A 22,940-nucleotide genomic window follows, 5' to 3' on the forward strand; every position below is an offset into this window, starting at 1 on the left:
GCGTGTGTCTTTTGAAAGATATTGTTGTAACTGCTGACTTACCTCACCTCTTCTTTGCTTCACAGAGAGTCAGTTTGTTGTGTCCACCTGGGGGGTGTTTGGCGGTGGTAGTGGGTCCAGGAGCGCCGGGCTTTGATCCTTGCGGGCGCTGGAGAGCGTGCCAACAGTCACTCCACCAGAAGGACGCTATTTTTGTTTTTACACTTTTTATGCACAGCGGGTGTAATAAATATATTGTTTTTGGAACCGCTTTTCTGGTTATTTGTAGCGCTGGGTTCTGTCTGACGCAGGTCCGCTCCTCAACCCGCGTCGACACATAACACTCGTAGTAGATTTATCCTCCCAGTTGAGATTCAAATCCCCCATTAGAATAACTTCTTTGTTGTGGTAACATTCTTTCAGGATTTCAGTGAGTTCTTCATAAAATGTGTCGCTAGCAGCCGGGGGTCTATAAAAGCCTATAATAATAAATGGCATTTGCTGAGACAACTTTTAGTGCGACTTATTCCAAGGAAGTTACCAGCTTGAAGAATATGCGTTCGCACTTGATAGAATATTTCACGTACATTAATGCCCCGCCCCCTTCCCCCCCCACTTTCCCCTTTTCCCACAGTCCCGTCTCACCTGAAACATTAGAATCCACTCATTGTAAATACATTGATAGGAGAAGAATGTTGTAACCATGTCTCAGATATGCACAAAAAGTCCAAGTTAGAGTTCGCTAGTAAATGAGTCAGCTGTTAAGTTTTTGAGACAATACTTCTGATGTTTAAGTGACCACCAAGAAGTCCTCTTGGTTTCTGCTTAGGATCCCAGACGACCTTTGCTTGATTGACAGTTTGAAATGTATGGGATTGATGCACCTGACAGTGTCCAGAGCAAAGTCTGTAGGCTGGTGTTCCCCCATTAGCGCCGTCATTGTGCTAGCTAGCCCGCCGAAGGCGCCTACCTCAGCCAGGAGGAGGCCAGGTACGGATGACCCGCAAAAACTCACCTCCCGGACAATGTCACCACCATAGTCGAGGGGAGTCCAGCACGCCAGCAGGGGGGTCCAGCAGGGGGGTCCCACGATGTGCTCCGAGTGATTACGGGTCCTGGATTGAGCTGTACATCCCCAAACAAAAGCAGCAAAAGGAGCAACATGCCCACACGGTGAAGCTTCTGCGAGAAGAGGCAAGTCCCCGCTGCCTTTTGCGGTTACGTTGGTCAGTCGTAGCACAACCATCACAGAGAACAAATAAGTAGATGACATAACATCCAAGAAGGATATGATGGTAGGACACAGCCAGAGTATCTGCAGCACAGCCCGAGCACAACCACCAGTGTTCTCCCATCCAGGCCATCCGCTGCATCCAATGGCCATCAAAACACAGGTGTTCTGCATATGGCCCCCCTGACAGGCAGACCCGAAACAGAGGGCCAACGATGGCAACCAGCAACAGTGTTATAAAAAGTGCGTTGTAAATTTCTTGCCAAATCGCGGTTTTGTGGCATTTATCATAAAGGAAATGGTTTGATGAGATGGCGATAAAAGATGTTTTGTCAGAAAATGAGCGGCCTTCTAGATGTAATACGAAATGTGGGTCAACAGCCCCTGCCTCGCTGCACCTCCTTGCTGCTGGCATCTTTGCTTTCTTCCAATCCACCCAGAACCTTTGGTTCATTTTAGTTTAACAGTGTTATTGATTTATTGTGTTTTTGTAGTTGAATTTGTTTAGTCAGTCTAGTTAAGTCTCATGTTGCCGGTACTATGAGTGAAAACTGTAGTCTGATGTCTTCTGCAACCATCTCTGTTTCTGCCTGTCTAAAATTAGAAGCACCTGCTTGCAGCAGACTGCGGAAAAGACAGACAGTGAGTGAGTGAGTGAGTGAGTGAGTGAGTGAGTGAGTGAGTGAGTGAGTGAGTGAGTGAGTGAGTGAGTGCGTGCATGCAACTTTGATCACAGACAAACCGGGGAGAGCTGACATTTGCCATTTGGTATGCTTGTGTAGGATGAACGCAGCCAAAACAGAACGCTAATAAGACAAATATTTTTGGAGAAGCTACGGATATTAGCTAACAACACTGAACAATGGATGTTGCCAACTACATTATGGACTCGCACGCCATTCCAGCAGGGGCCAGTAAGGCATATTAAAGGACATGTTGCGCATTTTTACCATCCCAGTTGGCAACACAACATCAAGGTATTCATGAATGTAAGTTTCTCCACCCACATGTGCTCATAACTAGTGGTCTCTGATGGTTTGAGTGAGCTGACTGGTGCATTTCCGGGAAACGTCTCACTCAGCAATTCTCTGGATTTTTCGGCGCGTGATGTACATATTAGCCAAACAGAAACATCCTGATGGCTGACAGACAGAGCAAACCGAATGCAGTTATGTCCGATAACGAAGCTTCAGAACTTTCCTTTAAAAGTGATGGCTCAGATTTACAGAGGAGACCCCAAAACTTTATCAGAGTCTGTCAGATTTTGCCATCTAAATGTGGTGACATGCTATTTATGTCGCAGGATGCAGTTTTACTGCCGCTGTGATCATGGACATGGACCGTCTCCACCACGCTGTTTTTACAGACTGCCGAACATGCAAACGGGTTAGGGTTAGGGATATAATTATAAGCTATATAATTTTTTTTCACAGTTATACAACATTTATAAGCATTTTGTTTTGATTTTAACAGGCTGCATTTATGACTAATGTGTGCAGGTGCACTAAATGTTCTCACAGCTGCTGCTTTTACCATGATTCCATCAAAATTAAGTTTTCACATCAAAAAGCGTCATCATAACACGACATCACACTTATGTCAACTTTGTAATTAATCTGTGCCTCAGTTCTTAATGTTAGCAGATACATTCAGTCCAGTGCCAGTAAACCAGTATTGATCAGTATGTGTGGTATTTATATTGTATATTTATATTTGCAAACTGTGTTTCTTTGTTTTTTCACTTTTGGTACTCTGTGTGCTTCTTACCCTGTGTGCTGCTATACAAAGCTGCTGGAACCTCAACCAGCTGAGGGAGTCTTTCCAAAGGATCAATAAAGTTCTATCTAATCTAATCATTCAAGTGCACGCTGGGACGCTTCAAATAGCCACGTCACCTGTCGGAAACACTTAAGTATTCTTGAGTACTTTGTTTTCGGCAGTCTCCGTAGCTGTTTGTTGCGAATGTTGTATAATTTGAAACCAGTCACGGAAGTGCACAAAGTAATCCCGCTGGATCATCCGGATTGTCACTAACAGCCCAAATCTAAATTGTTATGACTTCAGTGCAACATGTCCTTTAAAAATGTGAGTGGGATGAGTGATTTTATTTAGTAAATTCAATCTAAGTACATAATATAATGGTGAATATGTTAAAAATAGATGGATGACACAAGAAAGTGAAATCTTATTTCAATCCATCCATCCATTTTCTTCTGCTTTATCCGGAGTCGGGTCGCGGGAGCAGCAGCTCAAACAAAGCTGCCCAGACCTCCCAATCCACACACACCTCCCCCAGCTCCTCCAGGGGAACCCCAAGGCGTTCCCAAGCCAGCCGAGAGATGCAGTCCCTCCAGCGTGTCCTGGGTCTTCCCCGGGGCCTCCTCCCAATGGGACATGCCCGGAACACCTCTCCAGCAAGGCGTCCAGGGGGCATCCGGAAAAGATGCCCGAGCCACCTCAACTGACTCCTTTCGACGTGGAGAAGCAGTGGCTCAACTCCGAGCTCCTCCTGAGTGACCAAGCTCCTCACCCTATCTCTAAGGGAGCGCCCAGCCACCCTGCGGAGGAAACTCATCTCGGCCGCTTGTACTCGCGATCTCGTTCTTTCGGTCATGAGCCAAATCTCATGACCATAGGTGAGGATCAGAACATAGATCGATCGGTAAATCGAGAACTTTGCCTCCCTACTCATCTCTCTTCACCACGACGGTCCGATACAGCGACCGCATCACTGCAGGTGCTGCACCAATCTTATTTCCATTGTGATCCATTTCAAAATCAAATGACAATATGGAAGTTTAAAAAAAATAACAAATATTGTGTATATGACAATAAAAACCAAAACAATTTAGAAATACATTAAGACAGTAAAATAACATTTAAAAAAAATACATAATTAATAGGAAATAAAAGGGTTGAGTTCTTCTTCTAAAAAATGATGAAGTCTAAGGTTCTTAAAACATTCTGGACTCACATGTCATTCCAACTCACTGTACAAGCTTTGCTTAATTTATTACCACCCTTCAAAAATGTCAGTTACCTATTTTATAAACACAACTGAATCAAGAGCCCATGGATGCCAACGGACAACACGCTAGTTGTTTACAATGCTTAATGCACACGTTTTAGTATTACATGTGTCTATGAGAAAGCTGAGCAAGTTTATCCAATTTTGCGAAAGTGTGAGTCTGAAGGCTTGGAGAGGAAGCGACATCACGCTAGCAATCTCAACGGGACAGCTGTGGTGTGGACGTGGGACTTTGAAGCAGTTAGTACTGCTAAAAGGATTCACAGCACTTCACTTATTCCACAGTTTGTTAAGTTACAGCCTTATTCCAAAATGGAGTAAATTAATTTTTTTTCTCCTCAAAATTCTACTGACAACACCGCATAACGACAACACGGGGAAAAAAAAGTATTTTGAAATTTTTGCAAATTTATTAGAAATAAAAACTAAGAAATCACATGGGCATGTATTCACAAGTATTCACACCCTTTGCTTAATACTTTGTTGATGTATCTTTGACAGGAATTACAGCATCACGTCTTCTTGAATATGATGCCACAAGCTTGGTGCACCTACCTTTGGGCAGTTTTGTCCATTCTGTTGTGTGTGGGCCACCAGAAGAGGAGGTACTGCTGGCCCACCACCAGTGGGCGCCCTGCCTGAAGTGCGGGCTTCAGGCACGAGAGGGCGCTGCCGCCACGGACACAGCCGGGGGTGACAGCTGTCACTCATTATCTCTTAACAGCTGTCACCCATCTACTCAACATCATCTCACTCCATAAAGACCAGACGTCATCTCCACCTCGTTGCCGAGATATCGTACTTCATTGGAGGTAATATACTCAGCCGTTTGTGTTTTACACATCAATCTGTATATTCAATCAATCAATCAATCAATCAATCAATTTTTTTATATAGCGCCAAATCACAACAAACAGCCGCCCCACGGCGCTTTATATTGTAAGGCAAGGCCATACAATAATTATGTAAAACCCCAACGGTCAAAACGACCCCCTGTGAGCAAGCACTTGGCTACAGTGGGAAGGAAAAACTCCCTTTTAACAGGAAGAAACCTCCAGCAGAACCAGGCTCAGGGAGGGGCAGTCTTCTGCTGGGACTGGTTGGGGCTGAGGGTGAGTCTTTGCAGGAGTACCTGTTATCCTCTGTCTGCGGGAGCTGATTGAGTGCTGGACTGCACTCTTTTCCCCTGAGGAATCACTGCGGTACTCTGCTACATATTGAGTGAGAGGTGGAGGTGGCATTCCCACCGTTGTTGTTATGGGGTGTACACATACCCACACTTGACTGTCTTTGTTCTCGCCAGCAGTACCAGATCCGACAGTCGGGGACGGTGATCACCTGGGAATTCGGGACTTGGCGGCTCCAGTATTCACCAGGTTCGGTGGCGGCGGAAATCGTGTGGTTCCGGCTCTTCTCAGGACAGACGTCTTCTATCCTCGAGCCTGCCCACACGTCACCTTTGTGGATTGACTGTAATCATATTCTGAGATTGTCTGTATGTTCGTTGTGCTCCTTCACAACATTAAATTGTTAATTTTTGGCTCATCTATTGACCGTTCATTTGCGCCCCCTGTTGTGGGTCCGTGTCACTACACTTTCACAACAGGATATCTCGGCCAGCGTCATGGACTCCGAGGGGCATCACCCGGCTGTTGAACGACCAATGGGAGAGCAGGGAGCGCAGGCGTCTGCAGGAGGCGTGATTGGTGAGCTGCAGCACATTCTCACAGCCTTTACGGCTCGGTTGGATCAAATGACCGAGCAAAACATCCTCCTGAACCGCAGGGTGGAGGCTCTCTCCGCGCAGGTGGTGGCGAGCGCTCAGGGCGCTGCTGCAGCTCCTCCTCCTGCCGACCCCGTGCAGGATATGAACGTTCCAGTGGTGGTTCAACAACCCCTCCCACCATCCCCTGAAGCATACATAAGCCCTCCCGAGCCGTACGGAGGTTGTGTGGAGACGTGCGCGGACTTTCTCATGCAGTGTTCGCTCTTCTTCGCACAACGTCCCGTCATGTACGCGTCAGATGCTAGTAAAATAGCTTATGTGATTGCTCTGCTTCGGGGTAAGGCACGCGCCTGGGCTACGGCGCTCTGGGAACAGAACTCACGGTTGTTATCAGCATACACTGGGTTTGTGGGGGAGTTCAGAACAGTGTTTGATCACCCTAACAGAGGAGAGACCGCTTCAACAATGCTGCTGTCAATGCAACAGGGGCGCCGGTGTGCAGCCGAATATGCAGTCGACTTCCGCATCGCGGCTGCGAGGTCCGGCTGGAATAACGTTGTGCTCCGCGCCGCCTTCATAAACAGACTGTCATTGGTCCTGAAGGGGCATCCGGTAGCTAAGGAGGAACCACGGGATTTAGATGGGCTTATCGATCTCGTTATACGGTTAGACAATCGGTTGGAGGAACGCCGTCGGGAGCGAGGCGAAGGACGTGGCCGGATACGCGCCGTCCCTCTCCCTTCCGGGTTCGAAAAGGGGCCGCCCTCCCCACGCTCCACAGCCGCAGCGCTCTGTGAGGCAACAGCTCCCCCTGCTGGCATTGTTAGGGAAACGCACAGGGCCAAAATGAGGAGGCTGGTCCGCGGGGAGTGTTTTCTCTGCAGCTCAAAGGAGCACACACAGAAAAACTGCCCGAAACGGCCACAACAACAACCGCCCTCAGAGACTGGGCTAAGGGGGGGGTCAAAACATTCACGTGGGACACACACAGATTGCCACACGACTCCCAGTTACAATCCTGAGCGGGGATTTAACCCTTCAAGCCCCAGCACTGGTGGACACGGGGTCAGAAGGGAATTTGCTAGACAGCAGATGGGCAAGGGACGTAGGGCTCCCTCTGGTGGCGCTTCCTTCGCCATTGCAGGTGCGGGCACTAGATGGCACCCTCCTCCCTTTAATCACACACAAGACACAACCAGTAACTCTGGTGGTGTCTGGAAACCATCGGGAGGAGATTGAGTTTTTTGTAACTCCTTCTACCTCCCGCGTGATTTTGGGCTTCCCTTGGATGTTGAAGCACAATCCCCGGATTGATTGGCCATCTGGGGTGGTGGTTCAGTGGAGCGAAACCTGCCATCGGGTGTGTTTAGGATCCTCAGTTCCTCCCGGTTTACAGGCTACGGAGGAGGTCAAAGTCCCGCCCAATCTGACGGCAGTGCCGGTTGAGTACCACGATCTTGCTGACGTCTTCAGCAAGGATCTGGCACTCACCCTTCCCCCGCACCGTCCGTACAATTGTGCCATTGATTGGGTTCCAGGCGCTGAGTTCCCGTCCAGCAGGCTGTACAACCTCTCACGACCTGAGCGCGAATCAATGGAGACCTACATCCGGGACTCATTAGCTGCCGGGCTGATCGGAACTCCACCTCCCCGATGGGGGCAGGTTTCTTTTTTGTGGGCAAGAAAGATGGCGGACTCCGTCCATGCATTGATTACAGGGGGCTGAATGAGATTACGGTTCGAAACCGATACCCGTTGCCATTGTTGGATTCCGTGTTCACCCCCCTGCATGGAGCCAAAATCTTTACTAAGCTGGATCTTAGAAATGCTTATCACCTGGTTCGGATCCGGAAGGGAGACGAATGGAAGACGGCGTTTAACACCCCGTTAGGTCACTTTGAGTACTTGGTCATGCCGTTTGGCCTCACCAACGCCCCCGCGACGTTCCAAGCCTTGGTTAACGACGTCTTGCGGGACTTCCTGCACCAATTCGTCTTCATATATCTGGACGATATTCTCATCTTTTCTCCGGATCCTGAGACCCATGTCCAGCATGTACGTCAGGTCCTGCAGCGGTTGTTAGAGAACCGACTGTTTGTGATGGGCGAGAAGTGCGAGTTTCACCGCACGTCTTTGTCCTTCCTGGGGTTTATCATCTCCTCTAACTCCGTCGCCCCTGATCCGGCCAAAGTTGCGGCGGTGAGAGATTGGCCCCAACCAACAAGCCGTAGGAAGCTGCAACAGTTCCTCGGCTTCGCTAATTTCTATAGGAGGTTCATTAAGGGCTACAGTCAGGTAGTTAGCCCTCTGACAGCCCTGACCTCTCCAAAAGTCCCCTTCACCTGGTCGGATCAGTGCGAAGCCGCGTTCAAGGAGTTGAAACGACGGTTCTCTACTGCGCCAGTTTTGGTGCAGCCCGACCCTAGCCGCCAGTTCGTGGTTGAAGTGGATGCCTCTGACTCAGGGATAGGAGCCGTGCTATCCCAGAGCGGAGAGACTGATAAGGTTCTTCACCCGTGTGCCTACTTTTCACGTAGGTTGACCCCGGCTGAACGGAACTATGACGTCGGCAATCGAGAACTACTTGCGGTGAAAGAGGCTCTTGAGGAGTGGAGACACCTGTTGGAGGGAGCGTCTGTGCCGTTCACGGTTTTCACTGACCATCGGAACCTGGAGTATATCAGGACCGCCAAGCGGCTGAACCCCAGGCAAGCCTGCTGGTCACTGTTCTTCGGGCGTTTTGACTTCCGGATCACCTATCGCCCCGGGACCAAGAACCAGAGGTCGGATGCCTTGTCCCGGGTACACGAAGAGGAGGTCAAAACTGCACTGTCGGATCCACCGGAGCCCATCCTGCCTGAGTCCACTATCGTGGCCACCCTCACCTGGGACGTGGAGAAGATCGTCCGGGAGGCCCTGGCACGGAGCCCGGACCCAGGAACAGGTCCGAAGAACCGGTTGTACGTCCCACCAGAGGCCAGAGCTGCAGTCTTGGACTTCTGTCACAGTTCCAAGCTCTCCTGTCATCCAGGGGTGCGAAGGACCGTGGCAGTTGTCCGGCAGCGCTTCTGGTGGACGTCTATGGAGGCCGACGTCCAGGAGTACATCCAGGCCTGCACCACCTGTGCCAGGGGCAAGGCAGACCATAAAAGGTCCCAAGGACTTCTCCAGCCGTTACCTGTGCCTCATCGCCCCTGGTCCCACATCGGCCTGGATTTCGTCACGGGCCTCCCGCCGTCCCAGGGCAACACCACCATCTTCACGATAGTGGACCGATTCTCCAAGGCGGCCCACTTCGTGGCCCTCCCGAAGCTCCCAACAGCCCAGGAGACAGCAGACCTCCTGGTCCACCACGTCGTCCGTCTGCATGGGATACCCACCGACATCATCTCAGATCGTGGTCCCCAGTTCTCCTCACACGTCTGGAGGAGCTTCTGCCGGGAACTGGGGGCTACTGTGAGCCTCTCGTCTGGGTATCATCCGCAGACCAATGGACAGGCAGAACGGACCAAACAGGAATTGGAGCAAGCTCTATGCTGTGTGACGTCCGCACACCCGACGGCCTGAAGTAAACATCTGGCCTGGATCGAGTATGCGCATAACAGCCAGGTGTCCTCTGCCACCGGCCTCTCCCCATTTGAGGTGTGTTTGGGGTATCAGCCCCCGTTGTTTCTCGTGGTGGAGGGAGAGGTCGGTGTGCCCTCGGTCCAGGCCCACCTGCGGAAGTGCCGTCGGGTGTGGCGCTCCACCCGTTCTGCCTTGTTGAAGGCCCGGACGAGGGCGAAGACCCATGCAGACCGCCGGCGATCCCCGGCCCCTGCTTACCAGCCCGGGCAGGAGGTGTGGCTTTCCACGAAGGACATCCCCCTCCAGGTGGACTCTCCGAAACTTCAGGACAGATATATCGGACCATTCAAGATCCTCAAAGTCCTCAGTCCTGCCGCAGTGAAGCTCCACCTCCCGGCTTCACTGCGGATCCATCCGGTTTTTCACGGGTCACGAATCAAACCTCACCACACCTCACCCCTCTGTGCTCCCGGACCGGCGCCGCCTCCTGCTCGGATCATCGACGGGGAGCCGGCTTGGACGGTGCGCCGGCTCCTGGACGTCCGTCGGATGGGCCGGGGGTTCCAGTACTTGGTGGACTGGGAGGGGTATGGACCCGAAGAACGCTCCTGGGTGAAGAGGAGCTTCATCCTGGATCTGGCCCTCCTGGCCGACTTCTACCACTGTCACCCAAACAAGCCTGGTCGGGCGCCAGGAGGCGCCCATTGAGGGGGGGGTTCTGTTGTGTGTGGGCCGCCAGAAGAGGAGGTACTGCTGGCCCACCACCAGTGGGCGCCCTGCCTGAAGTGCGGGCTTCAGGCACGAGAGGGCGCTGCCGCCACGGACACAGCCGGGGGTGACAGCTGTCACTCATTATCTCTTGATAGCTGTCACCCATCTACTCAACATCATCTCACTCCATAAAGACCAGACGTCATCTCCACCTCGTTGCCGAGATATCGTACTTCATTGGAGGTAATATACTCAGCCGTTTGTGGTTTACACATCAATCTGTATATTGTGAGTCTTTGCAGGAGTACCTGTTATCCTCTGTCTGCGGGAGCTGATTGAGTGCTGGACTGCACTCTTTTCCCCTGAGGAATCACTGCGGTACTCTGCTACATATTGAGTGAGAGGTGGAGGTGGCATTCCCACCGTTGTTGTTATGGGGTGTACACATACCCACACTTGACTGTCTTTGTTCTCGCCAGCAGTACCAGAGCCGACAGTCGGGGACGGTGATCACCTGGGAATTCGGGACTTGGCGGCTCCAGTATTCACCAGGTTCGGTGGCGGCGGAAATCGTGTGGTTCCGGCTCTTCTCAGGACAGACATCTTCTATCCTCGAGCCTGCCCACACGTCACCTTTGTGGATTGACTGTAATCATATTCTGAGATTGTCTGTATGTTCGTTGTGCTCCTTCACAACATTAAATTGTTAATTTTTGGCTCATCTATTGACCGTTCATTTGCGCCCCCTGTTGTGGGTCCGTGTCACTACACTTTCACAACACATTCCTAACCCTAACCCCTAACCCTAACCCTATGCCTTTGACTAAGGAGTGGCTTCCATCTGGTCACTCTACCATAAAGGCCTGATTGGTGGATTGCTGCAGAGATGGTTGTCCTTCTGGAAGGTTCTCCTCTCTCCACAGAGGAATGCTGGGGCTCTGACAGAGTGAGCATCGGGTTCTTGGTCACTTCCCTGACAAAGGCTCTTCTCCCCCGATCACTCAGTTTAGACAGGAGACCAGTTCTAGGAAGAGTGCTGGCGGATATAAACTTCTTCCATTTACAGATGATGGAGGCCACTCCCTTACCAAAAATAGTACTGATAAGTATATAAAAAGTAAACTGGAAGTATACTTGAAACATACTTGCATGTACTACTTTTTGGTAAGGGCTGTGCTCATTGGAACCTTCAAAGCAGCAGAAATGTTTCTGTACCCTTCCCCAGATTTGTGCCTTGAGACAAACCTGTCTCAGAGGTCTACAGACAATTCCTTTGACTTCATGCTTGGTTTGTGCTCTGACATGCACTGTCAACTGTGGGACCTTATATGTAGACAGGTGTGTGTCTTTACAAATCATGTCCCATCAACTGAATTTACCCCAGGTGGACTCCAATTAAGCTGTAGAAACATCTCAAGGATGTTCAGTGGAAACAGGATGCACCTGAGCTCATATTTGAGTTTTTTAAAACCTTTATTTAACCAGGTTAGTCCCATTGAGATCAAGATCTCTTACAATTATAAAGTTTTCATTTCACCTAACCCGCATGTCTTTAGATGTGGGAGGAAGCCGGAGCACCTACAGGGAACCCACACAAACACAGGGAGAACAGGCCAACTCCACACAGAAAGGCCACAGATGGGAATCAATCCCATGACCTTCTTGCTGTGAGTCAACAGTGCTAATCACTAATCCACCACGCTGCCCTTCATAGCAAAGACTGAGAATATTTATTTACCTGTGAATACATGTGATGATTTCTTAGCTTTTTTTATTTTTAATAAATTTGCAAAAAATGCAAAAAAAAAAAACAACAACAACAAAACAGTAACTTTTCTGGTCAATGTCATTATGGGGTATTGTGTAAGATTTTGAGAAAAAAATTAATTTCACCCATTTTGGAATAAGGTCGTAACTCAACAAAATGTGGAGAAACTGAAGTGCTGTGAATACTTTCTAGGCGTATTTAACCCGTTATGCTCACACTGAGTGAACAAATGAAAGAATCAAAAGACCCAAAGGTGACGATGGCAATCGCATGTTTAATAACCATCATGTGGAACTCTGAAATATCGAGCCACATGAAGCCCCTTGAAGCAAGAAGTAGAATTGAACAGCAGGGACTATATTATCTGTAACTGCTGTGTGTCGCTTCAGGTGAAGTAAAATCAGTGGGATGCGGTTGTGTTGTAAGGCACGTATGTATGGATTTACTATTTGTGACTTAGTCTGTCAAGTCTACTGATTGGGTGTATTTTTAATGCTGGCTGCAGCAGTTACAACACAACTGGAAGAACGGCTGACTGTAAATCTCTTCAAAATATCTTGCTTGTTTTTGACCAAACCTTTCACTCGACCCTCATACAAATGATTTTTGAAAACATAGGTCTGGATGACAGCAGTGTAATGGCACGACTCCTACTACAGATCTGGACCATTCATAGTTTGTTCATGTATACAAAAATAAATAAATTAATTCATTAATTAAAAAAAATACTAAAAATAGCAGAAAACTAGTAAATGTGCAAAGTTCTCTTAAATGACTTGTATGAGCTGCTAATGAACAAATCTGTTTGTACTGCAAATTTACTTACAGAAAAGGTTGGACAGTTTGCGCACAGACACGGCTGCAAAGATGGTGGGCCAAAGTCACACACCTGAGCAAACTTAAAGCACTGCTCACATGGAGAAAGGTTTGGACAGCAATCACCACACCCTACAGAGCATTTATCCTTTGGTGAGATAGAAAAACAGAGGACCAGTTAACTTCATTTGGCGTCCTGACTGAATGTAACACACTCACTTTCCATGCATTAATTACAATGGACTTCGAAGTTACATAAATGAAGTGCCCACTAAACTCCACACGATGAATCAATAAGATGTGCATGTGTACTGTGCTTCACAATGCACAACAATTCAAGCAAAAACAGTAAAAAGCAAACAACTGGAAAATGAACTGAAATTTCTTGTTCTTTTTGCACATTTCTGTTCCCTGCTGCTCAATGTTAACTTATTTGTAAATTCTGGAGCCGGCAGAAGGCACGACCGCTCTGAGACGGCAGCACCAACCTTGAGGCAGTGTCGGAGCCCCAGCACCGTCGCCACAATGACCACGTAAAGGCTCACGGTAATCATGAGCACTGCTGGAAGAGGAATGGACAACTGCCAAACATACAACACCTGAGGAACAGGTACAGAAAAATATATCCAGCACATCTTTTCACTACAGCACACAACTACAGAAGAAATATTACATTCATAGCATGCAGTAAAAAAAAAAAGGGGGGGGATCTAAGACGATTACAAAATTTGTTCTTACCTCCATGACGACTCAAAGATGACACTTTTAATAATCAAAAGGCCCACATCTTTCAGAAAGCTGAAATGTCAAAGACATTCAGTGTTCAACGGGTAACAGCTTTAGCTATTCACCATATTTTGTGCAGTATAAGTCACACCTAGTAGCACCTTTGTTCTGTATAACTATCTCGTCAAAATTTTAGATCATTGTGGACTGTTAGAGTGTATGTTTACATCCCAGTCTCACGTTTTTTTTCGTCCTCCTGTCACAAAATGAGTCAAATTTTCATGACAGGTTTTTTTTCACAACACCGACGCCCTGTACAAAAAAGGTCAGAGTCGCTTCCACCTCCTGAGGAGACTGAGATCCTTTGGAGTAAGCAGGCTTCTGTTTAAGACCTTCTATAACTCTGTCGTAGCCTCAGCTCTCCTCTATGCTGTCGTCTGTTGGGCCCCGGGCAGCACAGAGCGGGAGAGAGTGTCCTCAGTTCCCAAACACTTATTGAGTGTTGTTAGAAGGAAAGGTGATGTAACACAGTGGTAAACATACCACTGTCCCAGCTTTTTTGAAACGTGTTGCAGACATCCATTTCAAAATGAGCAAATATTTGCACAAAACAATAAAGTTTATCAGTTTGAACATTAAATATCTTGTCTTTGTGGTGTATTCAACTGAATATAGGTTGAAGAGGATTTGCAAATCGTAGTCTGTTTTTATTTACATTTCACACAACATCCCGACTTCATTGGAATGGGGTTGTATACAGCTGCATGATGAAGTGGGATAGAGGAGGATTTTCTTAAAAAGAAGCTCTGAAAGTTTGTGATGCAAGCCTAGATTGAACTGTGTTGGTGAAAGAATATCCTTCTCCACTCTACTCCACTATGAAGCTAAGAGTGATTAATTGCAACTTGCCTTCAACGGACTGAATGCTGAATTGACGCCTTGTAACCACAATAAGGTTGTATTTGTTTCTTCTGTTTAACATTTCTTTTAGTTTTTAAGTGCATCTATTGTGAATTGTGAAATTTTTAGTGTAACTGCTGTGAATTATAGCTCATTATTTTATTCCTGTGTGATTCTTAGGAGTGGGTAGCATTTTTGTTAGCGGTTAGTTCACATTAGCTTGGCTTCACTCTTGGATTTTCTGGTGCACAAAGGTACACTACTTCACACTTTACATAAATTCTGCGCAATGCTGGCAGATAGGGTGGCTCTTTTAGAGAGCCGTGTCCATAAGCTAGAACAGCTTCTTAGATGTTCCGGGCATTCCAGATGAGGTTAGTGTTGGGCCGAATAGTGTGCCCATTGGCATTAGCCTAGAATCGCTGACTGTGGATGACGGCTTTCGGACCATGGTTAGGCGGAGGCAGTCATGTAGGACTTGGTGCTCCCTGGGCCCTCCCTACTTAGTTGACCTAATTAAACCCTAGGTATCAGCTCAGGCTTTGCATTCTCAGGGTGCAGGACTACTTTGTGTCCCTAGGGTGAATAAAAAGTCTGTGGGTGCCCCTGTTCTGTGGAATGATCTCCCCATGTCAATAAGACACTGTAGAGACTTTCAAGTTCAGACTTAAGAACCACTTTTTTCCTTTCGCTAGTATACTTGCATAGTATGTTACTATGCTTTCTACCCTTTTAAATTCATTTTATTAGGAAACAGAGCGGGCCATAGCCTCATTTTTATCTAAATTCTGGGTCTTTTAGTGAAGCTTAGGGCTAGTGGCCGGCGATCACCTTAGTATTTCTTCTGTTTTTCTTGTTGCTTAATGCTGACAAATTATACTGTATTTGTTGTCTTACTGCTGCCTGATTTTGTTTTTTTTTCTCTCTCTCTCTGTTTGAGGTGCGGCTCCATTCAGAGATGGAAGTGGGTGTTTTCTTCTGCAGGCCTCCCATCATGTGCACCAGCATGGACTCCCAAAATTTCCTGTATTGTCAATTGTGTCTGTAGCATTGCCCAAGCAGAGGGTCACCCCTTTGAGTCTGGTCTGCTTGAGGTTTCTTCCTCAAATCATTAGAGTGAGTTTTTACTTACCGCTGTTGCCTGTGTGCTTGCTCTTGGGGTTGGCAAGGTTAGACCTTACTTGTGTGAAGCGCTTTGATAGCCCAGTCACACGGCATACGATTCCTGAACGAAGGGAAAAAAGTAAAAAAAAAAAGTCACAAATCGTTGAGAAAAGGTGGACGAATGAGCTTCATCACCCAATAGCCTGCAAATCAAGAGCGCAAAAGGGACGAGGGACAAAAATTGAACAAAGTGATGTATTGGAGCAGTGTGTGTCTGCATCTCTGCGTTCCAGGACTCTGCACTGGAATGGGGCTCATAGTGCCTGAGTCCTGGAGAAACTGCAAATAGAAGCGCGTGATCCGACCCACTGTGGAGATTTGTGCGCATGTCGGTGGATCCACCTGCTCTGGTTCATCTCCTTCATCATCAGAATCCTCTCTGTCTGGTTGAGACTGTGACGACACGCTGCGCGCTCCGTCTTGCTCCAATTTAAAAAAAAAAAAACTGAAACGCTCATTCAACAGTCACAAGATGCCTCATTTTTACACAAAAAAAACACCACCACACTAACCACACACACTAAATGTGCCACTAAAATTATACACACTGCAAACACACCATATATTTCTCAAATCTCTCAAATACCAAAACTCTAATCGCTGCCTGTACACCCAAAATGCACGTAAACGAGATGGGGGGGGCAGCGATTAGAGTCATGTCGATTGTAGATGGCTGTGTATTTCAGAAACACCAGGGACACCAGGGTTTTGAAACCCTGGTGTGGTACAGTACAGTCCGGCTGGTGTGCGCCATGCGCCAGGCTGCTGTTCACCTGTGTTCCGGAGTCATTAAATGCACCAGGACCAAACCACAGGTTTTCGGACAGTCACCTCAGTGCTTCCTCTCACTGGATTCATTTCTTCCGCGGCTTAACAGGCATTTTGACACTATGATCCAACTGTGTTCTTCTGTTAATGTCTGCGAAATCGCTCTTGTGCGTGTGCGCATTCTGCGTTCTTGGACAGTCACCTCTGTTCACACACTTGACACCATGATCCAACTTTTAACTTTATGTTCGTCCGTTACTGACTGGAAAATCACTCTATTGCGCGCGCTGCCGTTCTGCATTCCCAGACAGTCACCTCTGTGCTCTGTCTCGCTGGCTTCCTTTCCATCCACAGCATTAAACACACATTTGACACTGTGATCCAACTTGTAACTTTGTGTTTGGGCGTTACTGACTGCAAAATCACTCTTTTTCGAGCTGGTGTTTTACGTAAATGCTCTTCTTAAGCACGAGTCATTGTATCAGCGTGCACAAAGCACAGCTCATCTGATCCATTATAACAAGATATTAAATCTATCATACACATACTTTTACAGAAGCTCATAAAGAAGGAATGAATATGCAACTGTTTTACCAAGCTATTACAATAAAAAATAGTTACCTTTTACACTGTTCCAAAATACGTTCTCCACTTAGTGGAGCAGGAAAAAGAGGGAAAAAAAGGGTCCAGATGAAATGGTTCTCTGTGATTCCAGAAGCGGTTAGAGGTGTTTTCAACATCCAAACTGACAGAAAATGATTAATCCACTACAAAATAATTATTTTATATACAACGTCCCGCTTACAAAGCAGGTGGGATTGTGCGCAAGAGGGCTGAGCCTGTCCAAAACAGTCCTCGTAGCTGCCAGGCGCTCAGATAATGGGCTATTAGCAGCCTTGGCCTCACCACAAACATGCCTCTACAATCCTCATTAGTCCTCATAGTAACTCATACACAAACTGCCCCACGCTGTTGTTGCTAAATTTTGAACATCTTGAAAATAGCGCCACATTCAGAGATGAGCCTCGTTAACTGAATATTTTGCCTCTAAGAGCCTCTCAGAGCCACCATTCTCCCACAATAGTTGAATAAATCCTCTCGTAGCAAAAAAAAAAAAAAACATGCTACGTGGCTCATTATTCATCCTTCGTTATTTGGTGGGACCAGGGCTTAAGTGCTCACAACCTGATCATTTTGCTGCTTTGTTTGCAAACACTGGAAGTGGCTTGTCATAGAATGGGGCCAACGTGGCCCAATTACTGACTTTAGAAATGTTTACATACCGTTTTCTAGCCACAGTGTAACTTCTTTCAGCTCTTTAAGCTGTCATGTTGCTTCAAAAACACTGCCTTCTTACCAGTGTGAACGGTGTCGGCAGTGTGTTTATATGCATTGACTCAAAACTGACTAACCAGTTTCGAATTTCTCAGTGCGCATGCGCAGAGAGCCCGTAACACTTCCGGTTCACAGGTCAAAACCAAGTCTGAGCTCTTTACCTGGGCTCTTTATCGTGGGTTGACCACCGGTACACTGAAGAACTGAGCACCGCACACTGAAGCTCGAAGCTCCTCCACTCTCTCCGTCACTGGTAAACCCCTTGCCTGAAGAAACTCCTATAATCGTTCCCATTTCCACGAGCAGACTTGTCCGTACTTTGCCACCATGATCCTGGGAACACGCAATGTTTATATGCATTGACCTTTTAACTTACCCAGCAGCCACTGCAGCACTGAAAACTCGAAACTGGCTTACTGCCTGGGTCTCCCTTGCAAAAGAGATCTTATCTCAATGGGACTAACCTGGTTAAATAAAGGTAAATCAAAAACCAACTCATGTACAACTTAAATCTGTCTTACATTTCATTTTACTTGCACATTTCATTACTGAGTTATTCAGCGTTCGTGTATATTTATACAACCCCTGGCAAAAATTATGGAATCACCGGCCTCGGTGCCATTTGAAATGACTTTAGTTTTGTGTCATGTCTGTGATCTGCTTTTTTTCCACAAAATTAAACAACTGAATGAACATCCTCCGAGGCCGGTGATTCCATAATTTTTGCCAGGGGTTGTACATCCTCTACAGAGTGCAGCTCAAACCAAATTCTTTGTATTCTGTGGATACTAGGCTATTCTGATTACCATAGTAATAAAATGTGCGCGCGCGTGCACACACGCATTCCCGTGTATTTATCGGGATTCTTGCGTGCGATCTGAAACGTCACATGAAACTATACAGAATCGCGCCATACAATTTGGTATTAATGCGTACAAAAAGCCACTAGCTCCTAAGAACCACGGTTCCATTATGTATTTGAGGCCAAAAGGAAAAAGTTATGGTTTAGGCCGCAAGAACAAACAGAGCAGCCTCGCTAGCAACTAGCACGGTTAGCTTTTGTAACTACTACTTCCGTTTTAGGTGCTGGCCCCTATAAGAGTATAACTTACCTTTATTTGAGGTGATATTAGCCTCAGTCTGGTTTATTTAAATTGTCCGCTATCCAGGTGCTGGGTTTTTTTCGGAAGCAGTTACAACTCCTGCCATAGCATTGCATCCATGAACGTCGTTTACGCTGGTTTAGCGTTATTTAACGAGCGCAAAAAAATTGGGATTGGTGGTGTTTGGTTATAAGCGTCAACATTACTCCATCTGTCAAAGCCCAAGGGGTAAAAAAGTTTTAACCCTCTGTAGTGAATGTCTCATGGGAATTCGTTTAGTTACTGCGTTGCCCTGGAAACCGAAGGGTCCCGAGAAGACTCAAAATACGTTCTTAATAGGTGAACGATTTTGATTTGTGTAAACACGGTATTTGAAGCAACCCTGAGCCACAAAACGTAAACTCAGAATTTTATTTAAGGACCTTTTCTAGAAAGGATTTCAGAAACAATTTAACAAAACTAAGGTCCATAACCAACCTGTCTTAATTGATACTGTACTTTAAAATACAAGTACACATCAGCCAGCTCTTAATTTGGGTTTTTTTCCGCTTTTATTTTTTGGTACGTGATTGAGTGAATTAATGGCACACACGAGCTCTCAAGTCAGCTCACTCACCAGTAGGACATCACATTGAGCACATAAAATGCAATCACACCGCAGCAATATCGCATTCCATTACGCAGTACAGTTGTAACAGTACTCCTCTACAGATTTAGCCCACTTGTTTCTCTTAATCATGGTACATTTCAGTACATGTACTTGCGTAACTGAAAAATAAGGTATCCTTACACACAAGCAAGTGTAACTGCAGTTTAGTGTTTTTTTATTGAACCAAATATGGCATTTGCAAGACAGACTTGCTCTCCGTCACTTTCACAGAGCCAGTTAGACCTGACCATGGCTTTGAGTTTAAATATTCAGATATTATTGCATTTTTATTCAGACTTGACACCAGACTAGTAAACCAGAACGCCACAGCAACAAATTAAGCTTCATGCACTCATAATTCCAAGATTAAATCGTTAATAGAAAGTGCAGCTTCAATGTATAATAACCCAATAGGGAGCATTTTGACCCTTTCATAAGCTATTCAATTCTGTAAAGTTAACAGTCCACATGACTTAATAAATACAAGTTTTGACTGGAACCAAAAGAATGCTCCAAGTATCAGTTATGTTGGCAAACTACACAAGTCCCATTATGTGATATTTATTCCAAAGATTAATTTGATGAACTTTAACACTTTAGTTGCAGAAGCTGTCACACCACCACCGGACACGCCCCTACACCAAATCCACACCACTCCCAACATATGGAGACTCATCGTTTATTGAAATACCTTGGAAGTACAAAATGAAACAGCAAAACAGTGCCTATTTATTGTTGCACAAAACCCCCAAAAATTAAAATTAACACAAGGATAAACAGTAGACATGTGTGGGTCATCACCACTCATCCCTGATGTCATGTGGTGCTGTAGTGGTGTGCCTTTGTGAGAGCAAGCCTGCCTCCTGGTGACGGAGGAGGATAACAATGATACAGAGTCCCATATTTGTCAGCCAACAAGAGCTAGTAGGAAAGTAAGGGCAAGGAGGGGGAGGAAATTCAAAAGCAACATAGGAGGGGGAGGAGGATGTCGAGACTGATGTCCCAAGAGAGACGGGGAGGGGTGCAGCAGCTTCTAGAAGCCGTGGACTTTGAGCTGTTCCTCCTTGGCTAAGCCGATCTGCAAAGATTTAAAACCAGTGAGCCATTATACGTCATACAACCTGAGGAGTGTGACTGAAATGCAATTTTAGAAATGCACAAAAAAAAATACCTCAGTGAGAAACTGGCAGATATGTTTGCGTTGGTCTCCCTGCAGCTGAATCACTTCACCATACTCTGGGTGCTCAATCACTGTCCCATTACAGGCAAAATTCTGAAGAGAGCAGCCAACAGTATTAGCCATACACACACAGTGGACTCAGATCTGCAAATGCATCTGAGCCTAAAATACTGGTTGTACCCTCTTGAAGGTCCTGACTAGCTTCTTCTTGTCATAATCTGGAGCAATGCCCTGGACAGTGGTGAGGGTCTTCCTGCCGTTCCGCTGTTGGATTCTTATGTGGATGTAGTCCTCTGTCCCAACTGGGAGGAGGTCATCACCCTTAGTTGCATCAGCAAAGGGGTCTGAAAAGGAGAACAAGGCCACGGGATAATGTTAATGAAAGTTTTCTACAATTACATTTTTAATCTTATATGACGTGGTTAAATTTTCACAATTTTTTTTGGCTTTTGAGTGCTCCCTGTGAAGATGTTTTTTTTTTTTAATAAGTCTTTTCTGTCTGACCAAAGGGGGTAAGAGCCAATACACAATTGCCCCAACCCGTTAATAGAGTCAGTTATGTTTTTGGTTTTTTTTAAGGAATGTTTGCGTGTGGTGAGGGGCTGCCAAATCTACGTTTAGCTCTCCTTTGTCACGCAGCGCACGGAAATGTTAAATTCACTTAGCTGCTTACAAACCGAAGCAGAACGGTCACAACAAGACATGACAAAACACGGATTGTTCCAAATTTGACATCGATTTACAATTAGTAAAAAAAAAAAAAAAAAAAAAACGGGCGCGACACGTTATAAATAGAAGATGGAGGGGAAAAAAAGTGCTGAAAGGCCAGCGGTGGCGCACTTTAGGCCCGATGACGTTAGCAGTGGCCTAACAAACAACTAGCTTACCACTAATTTAAGCACTCAGACCGTCGAATGTGCAGACAAAACTTTAAAATACGAACTCAACCTCGGTGTGTCGAAATCCTCACATTAAGAATTACAAGGTCAAACTTTCTGTTAAATAAAAATAACTCAGTCGAATAGCTCAGGCGGGCCAGAATTCGCCCTTCCCCCACACAGCTTCAACTCACCAAAAGGTTTGAGGTTCCTGAGAGCGGACATACGATAAGATTTGCGCTCCTTTCGGATAATAACTTGGTCAACGAGCGGTGCGTCAGATGTATTTAAATTGTTTCTGTAATCTGGCGTTGTCCTTTTGACTCGTAAGCCGATTGGTGATGCGGCTGAAGCTCTCACAAAATGGAGACTGTCGAGCTCACAACCCAGAAAAACAAGCTTTATGGCCCCGCCCCGAAACTGGCGTCATCACGCAGGTGACATCATCCATTTAATAGGGGGGAGGGGCCGGTGAGGACGTCGTGGGACCCTGGTGGGATGACGCCATCATTTATTTGGTCAATGCGTCTCAGAAAAACAAAACAAAAACAAACAAACATAGAAACCAATAATATTAACTCCGTATGAATACAATACAATGCAACTTAATTATTTGTTCAGATAATATTCACATTCACACATAATTTTTCCCAAATTTGTGCATCAGTGTTTCCATCAATTAAATAAAAATAATTTCATAATTAGAAATGTGTATAAATATTGATTTAAAATTTAAAATATAAATATTCAATTTCAGCTTTTTCAGAAACCTCATTCTTCTTCATTTTTCAGCTGCTCCCATTCGCGGTTGGCTTATCAGATCATCCATTTGCATTTCACCCTGTCCTCTGCCTCGTCCACTGTCACGCCAATCACCTGCATGTCCTCGCTCAACATTCACAGTGAAAGCAACTCTGGGATGAAGGATCTTAGTGACTGTCTCGTCCAGCGGGGGCTTCAACTGAGGATGCTCTGGTTTCAAGGCCAAAGCTTAACCACGACACCATCACTCCCCCCAGACAGACAGACAAGCACACAGACAAACAGACAAACAGACAAACAGACAGATAGATAGATAGATAGATAGATAGATAGATAGATAGATAGATAGATAGATAGATAGATAGATAGATAGATAGATAGATAGATAGATAGATAGATAGATAGATAGATAGATAGATAGATAGATAGATAGATAGATAGATAGATAGATAGATAGATAGATAGATAGATAGATAGAATGTGGTGCTGATTGGGGTGCAAGAACTTGCCCAAACAGTCAGACTGACCCACACTGCCTCGGGTTATGAATACTGTATATTACATGCTTTTACAAATGTCATGGGGGTGTTTGTATGTTTGTGGCATCCTCGACATGCGAACATGTGCAGAACGGCTCATGAAAAGCAGA

General features: G+C 46.2%; 2 protein-coding genes and 1 long non-coding RNA gene across 4 annotated transcripts in view; all 3 read right to left on the minus strand.

Moving 5' to 3' along the window:
• si:ch211-198p11.6 overlaps positions 1-15,639 on the minus strand; it is a 32,483-nt gene extending 16,844 nt beyond the window's left edge. The window contains exons 1-4 of one of the 2 annotated variants that reach the window (XM_034191232.1): positions 15,585-15,639; positions 13,565-13,624; positions 13,315-13,425; positions 12,837-12,974 (exon numbers count right to left, since the gene is read on the minus strand). In XM_034191232.1, coding sequence (XP_034047123.1) covers positions 12,837-12,974; positions 13,315-13,425; positions 13,565-13,570 — 255 coding nt within the window. In that variant the 5' untranslated portion in view covers positions 13,571-13,624; positions 15,585-15,639. Of the gene's footprint in view, positions 1-12,836; positions 12,975-13,314; positions 13,426-13,564; positions 13,761-15,584 lie in introns of those variants that run through there. The other variant, XM_034191233.1, reaches the window with a different exon arrangement.
• On the minus strand, positions 15,628-19,080 carry LOC117528609. The gene is made up of 3 exons (XR_004565834.1): positions 18,832-19,080; positions 17,881-18,052; positions 15,628-15,677 (listed from the first exon to the last, which is right to left on the minus strand). It is a non-coding gene; the product is annotated as an uncharacterized LOC117528609 (long non-coding RNA).
• Positions 19,081-19,629: 549 nt separating this feature from the next.
• On the minus strand, positions 19,630-21,930 carry LOC117527720 (eukaryotic translation initiation factor 1b). Its single transcript, XM_034190189.1, has 4 exons — positions 21,724-21,930; positions 20,832-20,995; positions 20,643-20,744; positions 19,630-20,549 (listed from the first exon to the last, which is right to left on the minus strand). Exons 1-4 carry the CDS (start codon positions 21,752-21,754, stop codon positions 20,505-20,507), a joined length of 342 nt encoding a protein of 113 aa, XP_034046080.1. The 5' UTR covers positions 21,755-21,930; the 3' UTR covers positions 19,630-20,504.
• Positions 21,931-22,940: the final 1,010 nt, after the last annotated feature.

Source organism: Thalassophryne amazonica, chromosome 16, assembly GCF_902500255.1.
Source record: "Thalassophryne amazonica chromosome 16, fThaAma1.1, whole genome shotgun sequence".
Classification (NCBI taxonomy): Eukaryota; Metazoa; Chordata; class Actinopteri; order Batrachoidiformes; family Batrachoididae; genus Thalassophryne; species Thalassophryne amazonica.

Bases quoted from the DNA above. Each gene is read 5' to 3' on its own strand.
- LOC117527720 (XM_034190189.1), bottom strand. From the start codon at position 21,754: ATGTCCGCTCTCAGGAACCTCAAACCTTTTG. The intron at 20,745-20,831 runs GTACAACCAGTA...TGCTCTCTTCAG, and splicing joins TAGTCAGGACCTTCAAGAGG to AATTTTGCCTGTAATGGGAC. The intron at 20,550-20,642 runs GTATTTTTTTTT...AAATCTTTGCAG, and splicing joins TCTGCCAGTTTCTCACTGAG to ATCGGCTTAGCCAAGGAGGA.